Source organism: Mustela nigripes, unplaced genomic scaffold (assembly GCF_022355385.1).
Source record: "Mustela nigripes isolate SB6536 unplaced genomic scaffold, MUSNIG.SB6536 HiC_scaffold_26, whole genome shotgun sequence".
Taxonomy (NCBI): domain Eukaryota; kingdom Metazoa; phylum Chordata; class Mammalia; order Carnivora; family Mustelidae; genus Mustela; species Mustela nigripes.
This window is the reverse complement of record NW_026739442.1, coordinates 13096-32344: the sequence shown is the minus strand read 5'-3', so window position 1 is coordinate 32344 and position 19249 is coordinate 13096. Positions and strand designations below refer to the sequence as shown.

At 34.6% G+C, this 19249-nt stretch overlaps 1 protein-coding gene across 1 annotated transcript in view; it reads right to left on the bottom strand.

Moving 5' to 3' along the window:
- Positions 1–19249, bottom strand: part of LOC132008067 (superkiller complex protein 3) — a 43496-nt gene that overhangs the window by 15023 nt on the left and 9224 nt on the right. Inside the window, exons 10-22 of the mRNA XM_059386459.1 lie at positions 18152–18405; positions 16896–16998; positions 14644–14820; positions 14410–14554; positions 14165–14243; positions 14019–14080; positions 13849–13905; positions 12335–12403; positions 9895–9969; positions 9138–9279; positions 6194–6287; positions 3506–3583; positions 519–643 (exon numbers count right to left, since the gene is read on the bottom strand). Coding sequence (XP_059242442.1) covers positions 519–643; positions 3506–3583; positions 6194–6287; positions 9138–9279; positions 9895–9969; positions 12335–12403; positions 13849–13905; positions 14019–14080; positions 14165–14243; positions 14410–14554; positions 14644–14820; positions 16896–16998; positions 18152–18405 — 1460 coding nt within the window. The remainder of the gene's footprint in view (positions 1–518; positions 644–3505; positions 3584–6193; positions 6288–9137; positions 9280–9894; positions 9970–12334; positions 12404–13848; positions 13906–14018; positions 14081–14164; positions 14244–14409; positions 14555–14643; positions 14821–16895; positions 16999–18151; positions 18406–19249) is intronic.

Here is a 19249-nt window from a genome sequence, read left to right as displayed (position 1 = left end):
ATACCAGTAACTCCACCAAGCTAGATACTTAACAGTGATACTTAACTGTTAAGTACTAGCACACACACACACACATTTGAAAATGTGTGTGTGTGTGTGTGTGTGTGTATATATGAAAATGTACTCAATGAGCATTTTTGGAGAAAACAAAACACACTATTACCAATAATGGTCAAGGTCTTTACTTATCAGAAATTTCCATTTAAGCAAAGACCTCCTTTCAAATGCTAACTCTACTTTAAGTGATCTTGGGCCTCAGTTTCCTTGTGTAAATAATTTAAGGTAACACTCAGCTCATAACACTGCTATAAGGACTATTCACATAATAATATACTAAAGGAGGGAACAGATAAAAAGTACCTAATATCATTCCTGACTCCTAGTTGGATTTTAATAAACATTGCAACCCCTACTCCTATTTTAATGTTCTATCTTTCTGCATGTAATCTTTTGCAATTAAATTCCACTCAGCCCTGGAAAAGTAAGATGTGTCCTTTAGCTTCAAGCAACACACTCACCTTTGCTGCTTTCTTTATATAGACCTTTCATAAATAAAGCCAATGCAAAACCTATGATGTCTTCTAACTCTTCAAGGGGTGTTGATTTAAAAGCCTGGATAGCTTTATCATATTCACCAATGGAACTAAGAAGCAAAACACAACTTACTTTTAATAATAAAAACAATTTTGGCTTGTATCATAAGAATACCGAGAGATTATTAAACCAAGCTTCTTTTACCTTCACATACTTCGTCTATCAGTGCTAAAGCTAAAGAAAAGACATGTTAAAATAGAAGGCATATCATTTATTTCAAATAAGATGTACTGGGGAAATTTAATTTCATGCTTTGTTTCTTTTAAATTACATGTGAAAATGATTAGTTCTGCTAAATTACAATGTGTCTTTCTTATTAACAAACTTGAACTAAAATCCCAAGGCATAAAAATAATTTCAAGTTGACTTTTATACAGAACTCTTTAAGCTTAATATATTGGTTGAATACTACCCTGTAAGTATGGTTTTAGCATCTCTGAGAAGCTTAACAAGCATAAAATACGTAATTAAAATCAAACCTAGCCTCTGTATAAACTGTTTACCTGCCTGTCCTTTTTTCTTTTTTTTTGAGAGTATAAAGATAAACTGAATTTCACAAATAAAACTATAGATTATCTTTTCTGTATTTAATAGGAAGAAAAGTAAAAATTATTACATACGATACTAAAGTACAATACTTCTTTTCAAAGTTTATTTCATTTTATTTTTTGGAGAGAGTGCATGGCACATGAGCAGCATGGGTTGGGGGGTGGGCGCAGTGGAGAGCAGGGAGAAAGAGAGAGACCAAGAGAGAGAATCTTGACCAAGGTCCACACTCAGTGGGGAGCCCTCCACGGCACTCAACCTCAAGACTCTGAGATAGTGACCTGAGCTGAATCAAGAGTCGGACGCTTTCCCAAAAGAACCACCCAGGCGCCCCTAAATTATAATTCTTTTTAATAACAAAAAAAAATAATTGCTTTGCTTATTTATTTGCCATCACCTGCACAGGGATGCACTGTGCCCTTGAGATTCTTATTTTTCGTATCCATCACTATAATCAGAAACTGTTTCTATTTTATCATGTTATTAGAACTCTTTTTAGAATATCCTTTTAATCTGGGGGGGTGTGGGATCTAAAAATACAGGCAGCCTTTGATTCTAAAATTAGTCTCATAAAGTTGAAATATTTTAAAAATAAAAAAAATTGAAGGTTTTTAAAGTCAAAAAACCTCAAATTTTGAAAAATATTATGGTGAAGGAAAGAGAGCTACCTCAGATTGTACAAGGATACATACATATATTAGAAGCTTTTTAAAAAATAAACACTATTTTCAAACATGTGATTACTTTAGTAGAGAATAGACTAGAACTAGGAAAAGCACAAGGGGCTTCAATTTTATTTGTAACTTTTCATTTGGGAAAAAACCCTGAAGACAATGGGAAATTTTAAGATCTGTTATATTTGAGCAATGACTATCATTAAATTATGCTGTATACTACCTACTGCATTTTGCATGCTTAATATATTTCATAATAAAAACAAATTTTAAAAGACATGATCTACTCTCAGTAGAAGATACAGATTTTTTTCTAAAATATATACATTATATGGTGGGGCATCTGGGTGGCTCAGTTGGTGAAGCGTCCAAATCTTGATTTTGGCTGTCATGATCTCAGGGTTGTGAGATCGAGTCCTATGTCAGGCTCTGTACCGAGCATGGAGCCTGCTTAAGACTCTCTTTTTCTCCCACTGCCTCTGCCTTACCCCCTTCCTAAAAAATAAATGAATAAATAAATAAATAAATAAATAAATAAATAAATAAATAAAAATATTTACATTATATGAAACCCAAACTAAAAACAGATACTTGTTCCATGTAATTTCTTACAACCTATCTTCTGCTACAACAAAACCTTAGAAATGACAAAATTATCAACTCCTAACCACAACAGTTTAAAAATACAGGAGGGAATAGCAGTCAGAACAGTAATATTTTCCTGTGCATGAATATGATTTAGTTACATGGTTATAAAAGAAAGTAACTGGCTACCTCAGATCTCTACTATGTACCTCTTTAAAAGATGTAGGCACTAATCCCAAAATACCAAACTACAATTTTAACAATGTATTTCCAACTGGACCATTCCATATGGGGTCAGTTCTCAGCTTGAGGAACACTTCCCTAAGTTGAACCAAAAACCCTCCCCACATAATACTTCTATTCTCCAGACCCTGAAGATAATGGAAAATCCTAAAGATTTTTGTTTTCTTCATTTCATTCTAATTTTTTAATGCTGTCATAACAACTTGTTCACAACAAATTGCTACAACAAAAGCAATATTTAGATTTTAGACTGTCAGGAAAATTACTTTAATCAGGTGATCTCTTACTAAGTGAAATCATTGATCATAGTTGAGTTTTTAATTCTAACCTCTAAAATAACTGGGTTTTAAACTTCTTTCTTTCTTTTTTAACTCTTTTTGAAGTCAAAAGTCTTAGAAAACCCGAAGAGAGCTAAATGGCTCTCTCTCCATCCCAAAATGCTCATACACAAAAAATTTTTTATACTATTTCTAAACAGTTTCTAGACCCTCAATGGCCATTCCCCAGGTAAGTATAAGCAGCAAACCAATCAGAATAAATCCAATTCCTCTTCCAATTAACTAGGGTTCTATTATAACAGACAGCAAGTGCCTCTCTTTGAAATGTTCTCTTGTACAGTCCACAACCATCAGTTCTAAATCTGCTTCTCACTAAAGCACAGTGGCCTTAGGTATCGATGTAGGAACAGGGAACTATTATCAAGACCCAGTATTGAGGGAATTAGGTATCCCTGGGAGATTTTCAGCCCACGCATCTATAAATGTCCCACTACTCTGGAAATTCATCATTGCCTCACTAGTTCCATAGCTTTTGCCAGAAAAATCTAATAAAGTCACAGAATTAATGGGAAAAAATGTACTTACCATAACAATCTTCCATAATTTCTTACTGTAACATTGTAAGTATCTTGGTCTTCCGCAGTCTGTAACAATAACATTGCCCTTAAAAAGGACAAGGTTTTTTAAGTTACCTATGTATAATAGCATTCTTTTCCTCTTTCTCCCTAACAGAGATTTTGTAACTTTTTCTTTGGGGAAAAACCCTGAAGACAATGGACAATCCTACAGATTTTTGTTTTCTTCATTTCATTCTAACTCTTTAATGCTCTCATAACAACTTGTACACAACAAATTGCTACAACAAAAGCACCTAATATTTAGATTTTAGACTGTCAGGAAAATTATTTTAATAAGGTGATGTCTTACTAAGTGAAATCATTATCATACTTGAGTTTTAAATATTCAAAAAAACTTGATCTAAATATGGGAAACAATGGTGTCACGATTTTAAGTTTTGACATTATTTCAAGAATACAGCAAACAATCTTAAAAGAATTTATACCGGTAGTTTGAATCAGGAAGCCAGGAAATTTGAGAGCTTTCATGTGCCCTTACCTGTTACATACAGAAACATATTTAAGCCATACTTACTTAAGAAAGAAAACAATCATAAGGAGTCCCTAAAGGCCTTATTATTTTTTTAAAAGATTTTATTTATTTGACAGACAGAGATCACAAGTAGGTAGAGAGGTAGGCAGAGAGAAAGAGGAGAAAGCAGGCTCCCTGTTAAGCAGAGAGCCCTATGTGAGGCTCGATCCCAGGACCTTGGGATCATGTCCCGAGGTAAAGGCAGAGGCTATAACCCACTGAGCCACCCAGGCACCCCTAAAGAACTAATTTTTATCTTCTTGTGTTCAGTCCCTTTGGGACAATCAGAAAAATGTCTTAACAACTAACAGGAGTTGGATATTTAGTAAGATTTTTGTTTTTACTTTTCTGCTTTTTTTTGAAAATAATTTTTATTTATTTATTTGACAGAGAGAGAGAGAGAGAGCACAAGCAGGCGGAGTAGCAGGGAGAGGGAGAAGGAGAAGCAGGCTTCCTGCTGAGCAAGGAGTCTGATGTGGGGCTGGATCCCAGGACCCTGGGATCACAACTCGAGCCAAAGGTAGTCGCTTAACTAACTGAGCCACCTAGGTGCCTCACTTTTCTTTTCTGTTTAAAAAGGATTATCTAGGGATAAATACCCTAGGAAATTTTTTAATATGCATGATGTTAAATGAAAAGCAAATATTTGCCAAAGCAGTCTAAAAGACAGTATTATATAGTATATTAAAATCTGTAATGGTTAGATTTATACCTACTTTGTGGTTTTAAGCTTCAAACAGTTGTTTAAAGTGAAAAACAACAGCAGTAGCAGTCAAGGAGGAGTGCTGCCTATCCACCTGCCTGTGGAGCTGCTATTTTAAGTTAAAGGTATAACTAGTGTTAGATTCACAGTGTTTGTGATTATAGTACATAGAAAAAAATAGCAAGTGCTGTAAAGCTGTCTAGTTTTCTTTGTTTAAAAATCCTGCCCACTGTTGTGTTCTACCATATTTCTACAGTTTATTTACAGATAGGTTTATTGTAACATTGAAAGAAACAGACTTGTGGTTTTTTATAAATCTCCACATACACCTGGAAAAATACCTCCTTGATTAGACAGCCTCCAGTACCATCTAGTGATGGCTCCTTTGAACTACCAAAAGATCCATAAAAGGACGTGGGAAAGTATTTTGGGCACCTCGATTATTTATTATCTGACCAGGCTTCTTCTAAGTATTTTTCAGATTTAGGGCAATGATATGTGCAATCAGGACTTTTAACTTTTCACTTAGTGCTCACAATATTAAGAATGATATTCTTATTTACCAATCAATTCATTTGCAGAGAATAAACCTTCAAGTTGACTTCATTTCCTATGCTCCTGGTTGGTCATTTTACTGAGCATACTGTCCTCGCTTCTTCAACGTGCCAAGTCCACGCCTGTGTCAGACTGCTTGCTCTTGCTGTTCCTTCTGCCTGGATGCTCTCGCCTCTTAACCAAATGGCTTAGAGCCTCACTTCATTCATGCCAAACGTCACCTGCCTCCTTAGGAAACCTCTAAATGCTTAAACCTGTCTCAAACTCACTACCTGCCTTCATGTTCCTTGGCCCTTTACTCCCTTTTGATTTTCTTAGCAATTATTACCATCACAGACGTTGATAAGCTCATCACATGTCTCCCCACCATCAGAACAGGGGCTCCTTGAGAATGGAGCCTGTGTCTTTTTTATTTCACTGCTAAATTGCCAGTGCCAAGGACAATGCTTGGCACAAAGCAGTTCAAAAGCTATTGAATGAATAAAATACAGATCTTAAATTCAAACAAATATATCATAATGTTCTCATTTCTTCTCTGAATGCACCTATGTGTTTTTTAATAAAGCTAAACAAAGTCTAAAGTGAAAGATTTTCCTAAAACAAAATCTGAGAGGATTTTTAGTTTGGTTTTTGTCCCCCCCCCAACTGTCTCTCTCTTGAATTGAGCCACAGAAACCCAAATACAGCTGAAAATTTAAAATTGCATCTTTTCATCTTACATTCAAAGATATAATAATAGATAATAAGAGATCACGAAAAGAATCAGAGCTTTTGTTTAGTACCTTCTTCATGAACTGAGACTACATTAAAAAAAAAAAAAGCCAACTAATAAATAAGGACCGCTTTTAATTAAATATAGAGTTTACCTCTGGTATGCCTCTGTGGCTTCCTTTTTCAGTTGTAGATGTTCATTTAAGTAACCCAACATTGTGAAAGCTGGAGCATAATTCTGAACTCTTTCTGAAAATCCAAAAAAATATTTTCTTTACATGTGCATGGTGGTTGTCATAAAATGTTAATTTTCAATATCTTACATGCTAGACTGCCTCCTAAGATCACTAGCATTCTTAAGAATAATCTGGTATTTATCTTCACTATAAAATATTAATAATCATTTTATAACTTCTAAATTGAGTATTTTATACTTATTTACAACTTTTAGTTGCACTTAAAAGTCTAAACATTTTTATCCCCAAAGTGTAATAATTTGAAATTGTAGTTCATGTGAACACTAGTCATAAGATTTATAAGGAAATTCAGTTCTTTGGCTAACGAAGCTTTCCTGCCATTTTCTTGATGGTTCTGTTCCAATTTCTATGTGTTAAAAAAAATGAACTCAGTACTGTACACTAGAAACCCAGGATGACTTGGACACTTTCAATGCAGTATTTTGAAATTTTAATGTCAGAAAACATCATGTATGTGCTAGCATACAGAGAAATACATCTGATTTACTTAAAAGTAGTATTGGGAAATAAGCCTTCAAGTCCCTTAAATTGTTTATTTTGTTTTTGTTTTAAGATTTTATTTATTTATTTGACAGAGAGAGAGATCACAAGTAGGCAGAGAGGCAGGCAGAGAGAGGGGGGAAGCAGGCTCCCTGCTGAGCAGAGAGTCGGATGTGGGGCTCGATCCCAGGATCCTGAGATCATGACCTGAGCTGAAGGCAGAGGCTTAACCCTCTGAGCCACCCAGGTGCCCCAAATTGTTTAACAAAGTGCAGTGCAATCACAATTTATGTGATGGGTAGACTCTAAAGTTAAAGCACAAAATGAAAAATCACATAGTCAAGTTATTCTTGAAAACTCCTGAAGTCACAAGAGAGAAACACCAAAACTGAGTCAAACTAAGAAGAGATTCATGCCTTCCAAGCACACTCTGAGGAAAACCGTCAGCAAGACAAAGAGACTGCCTGCGTTCTCTCTGCTCCCCACACCCTTTTCTCCTCCTTCCTTCCTTTCTCTCTTTCTTATTCATTTGCTCATTCATTCATTTATGGCAAAGTCACATAGAGTTGAATTTAAATATGATATATTAATATCACATATTGTGATATGGTACCACTATAGGATAAAAAAAAATTGGGATCTTCATAACTGTCAGGAATTCTGTGCTCACTGTTCTAGGTATCTGAATTCTGTAGAAAGCTAAGATTTACGTCTCTGTATAAATCCTTTACACGTTATCCATTCTAACGGAAAGTTCACAGTAAAATTTCTGATCTATACATTCTCACAAAGGCTCTAGATATTCTTTAGTCATTCATTTTGGCATATTGCCTAACAAGTAGTGCTCTGAAGTGCTGGGATTTGTTTGTCAACTAACTGCCTTCTGCTCAAGTATCCCAGGCTCAATGTAGGAAGAGTATTAGAATCCTCTCCATACCTATGATGAGACATTTTCCCTTCTGCTTTTCAGTTTATCTGATTCTTCATAATATGCAAGTGTCCCTGTGCCTGCTTCAACTTCTTACTTCTTTATTTGTCAAAGGGATAAATAAAAGACTAGTGAAACTAACATTTCTTGAGCATCTAGGCTATGCCAAGTACTGTGCAAAACATTTTGTATAAATCATCCCATTTAAACTCTAAGTTACAGAAACTTTCATTCTTGGATTATGGATGAGAAAACTAAAATTCGATTGTACAATATGCCCAAGGTTTCATCATAGCTACTAAGAGGCAGAGTAGAGATGAACACGTACTAGTCCTTTTCCACCCCCAGCCACCATCACAAGTGCACTCCTTAATCTCCTTATCTCACCCATCCCCTCTCCACACCTCCCCTCCCCCTCTAGTAACCATCAGTTTGTTCTCTATAGTTCTTGGTTTGTCATCTCCCTTGCTTTTTTTTTTTTTTTTTAAGATTTTTATTTATTTGAGAGAGAGAAAGAGCATGAGAGGGAGGGGAGAAAGTCAGAGGGAGAAGCAGACTCCCCATGGACCTGGGAGCCCGATTCTGGACTCGATCCCAGGACTCCAGGATCATGACCTGAGCTGAAGGCAGTCGCTTAACCAACTGAGCCACCCAGGCGCCCCCTCTCTTGCTTTTTAACTTTGTTCATTTGTTCTGTTTCTTAAATACCACACTTGAGTGTAATCACATGGTATTTTAGTCTTTCTTTTTTGACTTATTTGACTCTGTCTCTATTTGACTTATTTTATTTAGTATTATACACTGAAGCTCCATTCATGTTGCTGCAAACGGCAATATTAAACTGGTAATAAATAAAACTAGTAGTTTTATTCAGGAAGAAAGGTAATTATTACAACAGAAGGTTAATGAAACTTCACCATTCTGTCCTTTTCCTAAACCTAAATGTGTTTTTCCAGTATCTTGAAGAAAAATCAGGTGTTAAAGTAGGAGGTTAAACACACTAGTTTTGGAAAACAAAACAAAACAAAACCACTAGTTTTGGAATTTAAAGCAGATTATGACATTTAATGTTCACACGTCTACCACCTAGCAATTATCATCTCTACTTTGCGAGGTTAAGAGAAGTAATAAAATACTCGGCCCAAGACTGCAGAGAAATTAATGGCAGAGAGGGAACAGCAGCAACTCAGGCCCATTAGGTTCCAAAATGCTTTCCACTACAATGTGAGAATCAGTTTTATTGGAAGCATTAGGTAACAGCAATTTTTATCACTCTTCAGAAGTCATTTCTATAATTTGAAAAGTAGACTGCTTGGCCACTGGGAGAAAAAAAGGGCAAATTCATGTCTTAAGGAACACTAATATTTAATTTAGAATTAACTAATTTTAAAAACTGAATTGTTTCAATGGTTATTCAAATACTGAAAACCTTACCTATGTATTTACTCAAAACAACTTGTGCTGCTGGAATAGCATTCATCTGAACAATGTTGTACCGGTACAGCTCTGTATCTCTGTTGCTTTTGTTTTGCAGTGTCGTACAGACCCAGTACGCATAACCTATTGCTCCCTCAGTCTATAAAAGGAGACAAAGTTAACAAGTAAACATAGGATAATAAATATACCAATAAAAATTATAAAACAGTAGACTTCAACACAGTAAATATCACATCTTAGTCTTAAGTCCACCCCAAAGTGCCTCTAAATGAAGACTCACTATGATTCAGTACAACTAAAAGCATATTTAAATTACTTGCTCCAACCCTAAGTAGAAGAATCAAATGGGATTTAAATAAAGTGCAGAGAACAGTCTCACCCAATGGGTTGATTTCCTTCCTCTCAACACCGCTCTTACAGATGAAACTAATAATTACCAATCTAAAGGGTTCTAAAACACTTTCATAAATAATCAAGAAATGTCAACCAAGTCTAGTCCTTATCTCACGTTGGTTTTTCCTAGAGTCTCAGTTTCAATTCTGAATGACTACTTTATCTATTAAATTCTATGTCATTTCTTCATCAGCTTTTGAAAGATAACAGAAGACAAAAATGAGAAGTATCTGTTTCTAAGACAGAATAAAGAGTAGAGACAATTGCAATTATTAACATATGATGCCACTCTGTATTCATTTTCTCAACAAGCATAATACTTAATTCATTAACGAATCCTTAAGAATGGTCAAATTCTTACATGCATACTGAGTTCTGTAGTGTGCCTGAAAAGATCCATAGTGTCATAACTTCCAACTGTCTCTGCAATAAGAGCCTATAAAAGGAAAAAAGAGGTTCTTAATGTGTTTAAAAGGAATAATAACATAAGTGAAACTATTTGGAAGAATCAAAGGTATAATAGCTATGCTTAAAAGCAGAGCTAATTTAAAAGCAGAGCCAATTACTTTTTTTTTTTTTTAAGATTTTTATTTATTTATTTGACAGAGAGAGATCACAAGTAGGCAGAGAGGCAGGCAGAGAGAGAGGAAGGGAAGCAGGGGCTCCCTGCTGAGCAGAGAGCCCGATGCGGGGCTCGATCCCAGGACCCCAGGATCATGACCTGAGCCAAAGGCAGAGGCTTAACCCACTGAGCCACCCAGGCACCCTGCTAATTTCTTTTTTAATTTGTTCCCATGGCTCAAAGGACCAGAATGACTTATTTTTTTTTTTAATTTTTTTTTTTTTTTAAGATTTTACTTATTTATTTGACAGAAAGAGACAGCAAGGGAGGGAATACAAGCAGGGGGAGTGGGAGAGGGAGAAGCAGGCTTCCCACCAAGCAGGGACTCCGATGTGGGGCTCCATCCTAAAACCCTGTGATCACGACCTTAGCCAAAGGCAGATGCTTAACGACTGAGCCACCCACGTGCCTCCCAGAATGACTTGTTAAATTGGCCCTTAAACTGGAAAATGCTTTCAGAATTCCATCTGCAATCAGGTAGTAGTGGAATAATCCACATAAAATTCCTCAGAACACTGATGAAGTTGCACTACCTTCTCCCTTCCTTTTCACCCTTGATCCGTTCATACCAGTGTTTGTCTTGAGTACAGTTCTTAATCATAAGATCACCTCAGATTCAACTAGATAGGCTTTTTTTTTTTTTTTTTTAACCTCCAGACTTCTAGTTTCCACGGACCTGAGGTAGAGTCTCAGCATATTTATTTTTCGAAGTGCCTCAGAATTTTAAATAACATACCTGTATCTTTAAATTTATAGACTATGAGGTACGTTAAAATTACTTTCAAACTCATCTATCTTTTATTTAAAAATCATATATTATTAATATTATTTAAGAAATAATATTAAGTCTCACTTTTACTGTTACCATTTAATTAAACCTACTAGTTAATGTCTGAAATAAATTATTTTTAAAAATAAAAGGAATTGAAAAATTTTTTAAAAAATTACTTAGATAGCTCTGATTAGCATCCAAAATCTCCTGACCCAGACCAGTACTACTCAAAGTCAAGTACCTGGACCAGCGCCAGCACCTGGGAACAGTTAGAAATGCAAACTCTTGGGCCCCCTGAATCCAGTAACTTACACAGAGATTAGTAGTAATACCATTGCTCCCAGATGCTACCACAGTTCATAGAACCACAGTTCATAGAGTTACCTTTCTAACTCTACTTGCTTCACCAATTAACTAGAATTTGACCCCAAAATCAAAAGTAGAATAAAACATATCTAAATTCTGATTATTAATTTCCTGAGATGGGTGATGCTCCTGCTATTCTCTGAACCAAAACAATCAACCACTTACTAATTCATTACAAGTTCTCAACTAGGTAAGACCCTGGGGGCCATCGGCCAAGCCCCTTCTTTTTCAAGGCAGAAAAATGAAATCTAGCAGTGATATGTTCAGATAAAACAATCAGGTCAGTGATGGACTCGCATTTTTAACCAAATATCCTGATACCTATTTGGCAATACACAAATCTAGAGTGTGAACAGAAGAACAATACTCATAAACCACCATCAAATCAAATATGAAGGTTTTACAGAAAATAGGAAAACATAATCAGAATGATCTTTGTCAATGTTAACGTTTTTGGTGAATGTGCATTTAAATAACAGAGTTTTGTTTTTAGCTCAAAGGCTCCACCACCCCAGACCAAAGCTTAATCATACAAGTTGTATGACCGTACGCACAATACTTAGGATCTCTAAACTTTAATTTCCCCATCCATGAAAAGTTTAATAACCACCACCATCTCAATGCACTGATGGAAGATTAACTGAAATAACATATACAAAGAGACTAGCACAGGGACTAGCACAAAGAAGTCCTCAAATGTTACCTGTTATCATTATTATCATTGTTATTTGTATTAATAGTTACTTATACCACTTTACATTAATAGGTTGTTTATATCCTGGATTATTTATTTTTATTTTTTATTTATTTTTTTTTTTAAAGATTTTATTTATTTATTTGACAGACAGAGATCACAGGTAGGCAGAGAGGCAGGCAGAGAGAGAGAGAGAGAGGGAAGCAGGCTTCCTGTGGAGCAGGGAGCCCGATGCAGGGCTCGATCCCAGGACCCTGAGATCATGACCCGAGCCGAAGGCAGCAGCCCAAACCACTGAGCACCCAGGCGCCCCTATATCCTGGATTATTAATAAACATATATCTTACTTGTCCAATCCAGCACATTAAATAAGATGGATCAAGAGATTGAGCCATTTTGAAAGCTTCATGAGCTTGCTAGGAAAAAAAAGTAAAAAAAAATAACATGCCATTTTATTAACTTAGTATATATTTTAAACTGTTTAAAAAGCATAAGAGAATAAGATAAGTCACACTTATCAACATAAACACTTATAAATCTAAGGTTTCATTGTTTAAACAAAACTAGCAATGTTTAAAACCATGTTTTAACTACGTAGTCTTAAAAGCCTCTAGGTACAACAGATCTCTCTACCAGCTTAGGGGTTACGGTCCCCACTGAAAGGGCAATATAGGGGTGTACCTCATAGCCTGTAGAACCTCTAACCAATCACCCATCCATTTGCTAGCCACAGTGTGACAGAAGTACCTCCTACTGCCTCCTGAAGCTTAACTGGTAGGATAAAAACTAAAAACAATGACGCATATCTGCTACTGGACGAAAAACTAACAAACAATGACGCATATCTGCTACTGGATGAAAGAATGAGCAACATAAACCTGTGCCAAGCAGTCAGGAAACTTTAAAGATCCCTCACTTGGATTCATTAAGTTACGTGCTTATTTTTCTGCTCTAAACACTTATTGTTACATGCTGCCTGATACTCTACTCAGTAACCTGTATGTGACGGCAAACAGTCTTATTTTTCTTATGAAAAAGGTAGTTCATGGACAGCAAGTGAGTTGTGCTATCATAAAACTACATTCATAGCTTATTAACTAAGATTTAGCTTTATTTAAATTTTTAAAAAATATTTTCACATTTTAAGATCCAAATTAATATTCTCCTTCATTCTGTTTAGTTTTTGAAGCAATCTAGGAGTGACTTAATTTATCTCTGAAAATATTACTGAAGCTATTTTAAAAGGATGATATTCAATGTAACAGCCGAAACACAAAATTGTGCAGATGTGCTATTATCTACAGATTTATGGAAACTTTCTTTTTTAAAGATTTTATTTATCTATTCAACACAGAGAGGCAGGAAGGGGGGATAAGCAGGCTCCCCGTGGAGCAGAGAGCCCAATGCAGGGCTCGATCCCAGGACCCTGAGATCATGACCTGAGCCAAAGGCAGAGGCTTAACCCACTGAGTCATCCAGGAGTCCCAGATTTATGGAAACTTTTAAACATGGCCTAGAGACACGTTTCCAATTACAGTATTTCGCATTCTCTAATATGTAACTGTTCAGGCATGACAAATTACATTGTGGCATCTAAAGGAATTAATATACACTAAGAAAACCCAACATAATCATAAAACCAGAATTTCTTCAGTTGTGTGGAAAGGAAAATAAATCTTACCCAGTCACTATTCATATCTATAATAAACTAAGTGTCATCAATTATCTAGCATACAGGAGAACATACTAAATAGACAATAATATTCAAAGTAATTCCCCACAAGAAGAGGAGCGATTACAAAGAGGTCATAAATAAAGAACGTTTTTACTTTTAATTTGACAAAACAGAAAACACATTTACCTCAATGTTTTCATTTGCAAGGTATAACACTCCCAAGTTGGTCCATGCAACAGCATTCTAAAAAAACATATATATACACAATTAGGTTCCTGCCTACATGGCAGTCTCAGAAAATTATTAACACTAAATTCTTAAGTTCTTTATCATTGATAGACACAAAGAACACCCACAATTTGTTCCGACTGGATAGACTTGATGAAACAGTGTTGAGCAAGGGCGTAATTTCTAATACCTGAAAAATACAGAATTTGATGAAACTGAACTTTATTACCTAAAACCATCTTCTAAAAATATTGAAATGTTACTCAGTTCTTACCATTGTGACATGAAACCACTCCAAGAGCATTCCAATATAAGTGATTTTTACTGTCAAGTCTCACTGCCTTTTTCAGACACTGAAAAGTAAAATTGGATTAGTTTTTATATCTTGGAACATCAGCATTTATATCAAGATAAATGTGGTTTTACATGAAAACACAACAGTATCTACTTTATCAAAACATCTATTAGAAAAGCACTTTGTTTTTTAAAAAGCTTATAAAAAATTTCTCAAAACCATACATGTAAAGACTTCTCCAACAACTCTTTAGGATCATTTGTATTGCTGCCTGTTTCTGCTAGATGCTGTGCTTGGCGATAATAATTAATTCCAAGGTCACACCATGTATTAGATGTAGACATCAGTTTTAACGCACGACCATAACACCTACGGAAATATAAAAATAAATGTTACTTTTTGTTAAAAATGTCCTAATTCAAAGTGAATGTCATTATCTAGCAATCTTTGTGAATTACCTTCCACCAAGATGGAGGAGCTCATTCTTCTTTAATACTTGTTTGCCTTCTTTCTGACCTAAAAGGACTCCTAAAACAGTAACATTCACTTTAGATGGTGAGACAGCATACAGACTCGTACAAGCATCTCCAACTAGCTTCCAAAGGCAAGAGACATCAGCTTGATGTTGCAGAGCCCTAAAGAAAACAAACAGTGTGATTCTTATAAATTTTTTCCAAACAATGGGAAATTTATCTCTCTCATTATAATCTTAATTATGAACTACTTCGTTGGTTAAGTACAGTGCATGCTTTACTAAATTCTTTCTAAATGGACCACATTTTTATCACCTCCCTATTAGGAAGAAGAAAGGAAGGGAGAGAAGGGGAAGAATTGATCATTTTAAATGCCAGACATTTTGCAAACATGTGAAGACCCATATTTACTGAAGCAAATAAGACTGAATGCACAAGCTTAAAACAGTAAGTAAAAATATTAATTATGGTGATAAAGGTCACTTCTTTTTAGAATCAGAAAAATCTCATTCTAATGGATGGAAATGGAAAAATCCATTTCTCTTCAGTTTTCTCTTCTCAAGATCTTAGAAATAAAACACGGCAATTTCACTTCAGCCAAATCTCAATAATCAGCTATCAAACAGCTATGTTACTGGCAGATGGACAAGCAGATGGAACATTTCTCATAGCCTTTTCTACTAAAAAAGTCCAGCCAAAAACCATTTTCCAATATCTTCCTGAGAAATAAGATTAATTATGGCAGTCATTGCTGAAAGCCCACTGTGAGGATCAGGAGGAAGGACAACACCATTTGTAGTTCCTCTGCCCAAATACCTTAGCATAATTTCTAAAATTGACAGCATGATAGATAGCATAATGCTAAGTGAAATAAGTCAGTCAGAGAAAAGCAAATACCATATGATTTTACTCATATGTGAGATATAAGAAACAAAACAAACGAGCAAAGGGGGAAAAAAAAAAAGAGGGACAGACCAAGAAACAGATTCTTAGCTAAAGAAAACAAACTGATGGTTACCAGAGGGGTGGTAGGTAGGGGAATGGGGAAATAGGGGAGGAGAATTAAATAGTACACTTGTTAGGGTGAAAAGAGGTAAAATAAAGTAAAATAAAAAATACCTAAAAATAAAAAATAAAGTTGACAGTATGAAAGAAGAAAATAGAGTGGAAAGAGAAACAGGCAATTTCAACAGCCTAAATTCTTATTTTCTTTAAAGCTCAATTAAAAAAATAAAATATCTGTAAAGTGAAATAACTTCTATCACGCTTACATAAGAATTAGGGTAATATGAGCTTTTAAGTCTAGAAGTAAACATAAATTTGGGGATTATCACTTTAAAAGTTTCATAGACCTCCATTTAATTAGCCGTGAATGCTATAGGCTACCCAGAACATAATTTCCCATTGTTAGAAAGACAGTATATGTATTTCAAATATCATCACTGAAAGGTTCACATTTACTCTTAACTACTAATTCAAATGAAGCATGTCCTCTTTACAATATCCTGTCCTCTTTGGAAAGATCTCTATTATATGAAACTTGAAAAGCAGAGATAAAAATCTGTGGGAGAGAAAAGGCTAAGGTTTTCTTTTCATATTTGGTTCATACTCAAAATCAATTCTGGAGCAACCAAATCAATAGGAACCAGAAGAGACGACAAGCAGGAAAAGAAAGGAAGGGGAGCACAAAAAAGATGTCTAAGAAAAGAATAATTCAAATATATGTGTAACAGACTTTTAAAGATCATCTAACACAACACTTCTATTTAGCTAGTGACTTTACAGTTCTAAATACGAGATTTACTCAGATTTTTCTGATTCCCTTAATATTAGACATCACTTTTTTTCCTACACAGATTCTCTTCAGGAAAAATGAGATTGCTCATTTCCCCTCAACTGCAACCCTACCAATATACCTAAAACAGGCCCTTACTATCAAATAGAACACTGATACGTTGTATCCAAGCTGCCACTTTCCTGACAGACTGCTCCCCACCCTTTCCTAGCATCTAGCATGTCAGCTGCTACTAAGAGCAAGAAATTCTATCTGTTCCCCAATGCAAAATTAATACAATATGTATGGTACAGAATTCATTGGCTAGTCCCTTATTCTTTGTGTTTGATATTCTGAATAATGATTGCTTTATCTAACAGAATAAACACAGAAAAATTTTCTAACTTTGGCTTTATTATAATTCTAGAAAATAAATACAATGAATAATAAGAATAATACTAACCAAGTAAAATATTCCAGTGCTTTTTCGATGTAGTCTACAGCTTTCCCATCAAGATAATCGACGAGAGCTGCTTTTGCCATCATGAGATGGCATTCGCCCAAACCTAAAACCAGGTTAAGTTTTTAGTTATTAAAACACATACAAGAAACACTCAGAATAAAGTTGAAAAAAAGAAAACAAAACATAGTGGTATGATATTAAAGCCACTTTCCAAAAACAAAACTCAGTAGTATTGTATAAAAATTATCTTTAAGTATGGTCTTGCATACATTTAGTATGGAATTCAAATGGCAAGGTTCTATTAGAGTAAACATGTACTAAAAGTGATAAAAATCTATGGAAAAGAATTTCCTTGGCTTTGGGCAAGTTACTTAACTCAAAACCTCAGCTTTGAAAATGCTACTGAATGCTTCTCTCCTTCATCTTACTATTTATTAACTATTATGAAACAAGATTTGATCTTTTTATATTCAAAACTGGATAGCAGACTACACTGTAAAATTTAAATGAAATAGCAATCTCCTCAAGTGCCCAATAAAGATTTAATAATTAATAAATTAATTTCACTTGAGGAAAGTTTTTCAAAATTTAAAAAGAAGTTTTCAAGATCTAAGTCACGTATCACTTTCAACATACACTATTTCTGACTTAAACCATAATTGTTTCATTTAAAAAGGAAAAAGAAATAGAGTAAAGGACACGTAATGGGCTCCAGGTTTTTAAAAATGGTTAGATATAATCATGTAAAATTTAGATTATATATGGATGGTGTCATTTTACTTTATATTACCAAAAATCATTTGTTCAGAAGGAGTAGATATATACAGACAAAATGAAATTAATTTAGATAATAAAACAATGTAAGTTGTTCCTGAAGTTCAAAAAAATGAAAAAAAAATCTCCTATAAGTTAAAAAGTAATTAAAATATATTGAAATATTCTGAAGATATAGTAAATTAATTATTAAAATATTAGAGCAAACTCCTGTTTTAGAGATCCACCAAATAGCTATCATACAATCTGATCTACAAGTTAAATATTTATCATATTACTATTTATGTACTGTTATGAAACAAGATTTGATTTTTCTATATTCAAATCTATATAACAAGTCATACTATAAAAGGTCCATGAAAAAAGACACCTTGCTGTTGACAAAAGAAATCCTTTTCAGGTTACAAAATACATTCCGGAAGACATTTACTCAAGGATTTTAAACTCTAGTATCACAAGTCAAGGGGGTATTAAAAAATTACCTTTCAAAGCTGGCACATAATCTTCTTTCTTTTTAATGATCAGCTGGTATTGAGCTACCGCCTCCTTATATTTGCCTAGGATTTGCTGTATTGCTGCAACCTTAAACACACTGTATGTGGATTCTGGGTTCAGCTCACTGGCTTTTGTGAAGGATTTCAAGGCTGTCGTATAGCCACCTCTGCTTAAGTATGCCTCTCCTAATGACTCCCAACAATTGAAGTCCTTTGGGTCTGCCCTTAATGCTGCCTGTAAACTAAAATTTCAGTAAATAGTTAAAGGTAAACTAAAGGTAAAAGAACTATTTCCACATCTGAAAGAAAATAAAAAATAAATAATTCAACTGAATCACATATAACCAGGGTTCCTTCTATTTATAAAAGTGCTATTTAAAACAGGTATACGGGACAACTGGGTGGCTCAGTCAGTTGAGTGACGATTCTTGATTTCAGCCCAGGTCATGATCTTGGGGTTGTGGGATTGAGCCCTGTCTTGGGCTCCACATTCAGCAGGAAGTCTGCTTGAGATCCTCTCTCTCTCTCTGCTCCTCCCTCCTCCCTTTATGCATTCTCTCTCTCAAATAAATAAATAAATCTTAAAAAAAATAAAGCAGTTATACCTTTTCCTTTTACAACTTGAACATATATTTTTATAACTTGAATATTTTAATACTAAGAAATTTTATTATAAATTTGGAATGAATAAGAACAAAATACCTTTTCAAACAAGTGCTGTTCAGAATTTTTTTCCTTGACTATCTGGAAGAATTCTAGTTTCCCACCAGAATAGGTATGTATCTCCATATGCCTCATGATGAGTAATAATACCCCACTGATCCTTCCACCAAAACAGAAATATCACAGTATTCTAGGTACTGATATAAATCAGAAACTTTATCTTAATCCAAATATATACATGTATATATATACATGTATATATTTCTCACAAACTGGAGGGGGTAAAAATAACTGCTACAACAATTTGTTATGTTCAGAAAAAAGGTACTTTCTAATCCTTTCTAAAAAGAAAATATACAAGGCTTATAATTAATTGTGATCATTCACATTTAAGTACTTACATTTTAATTTTTCAGTGTAACT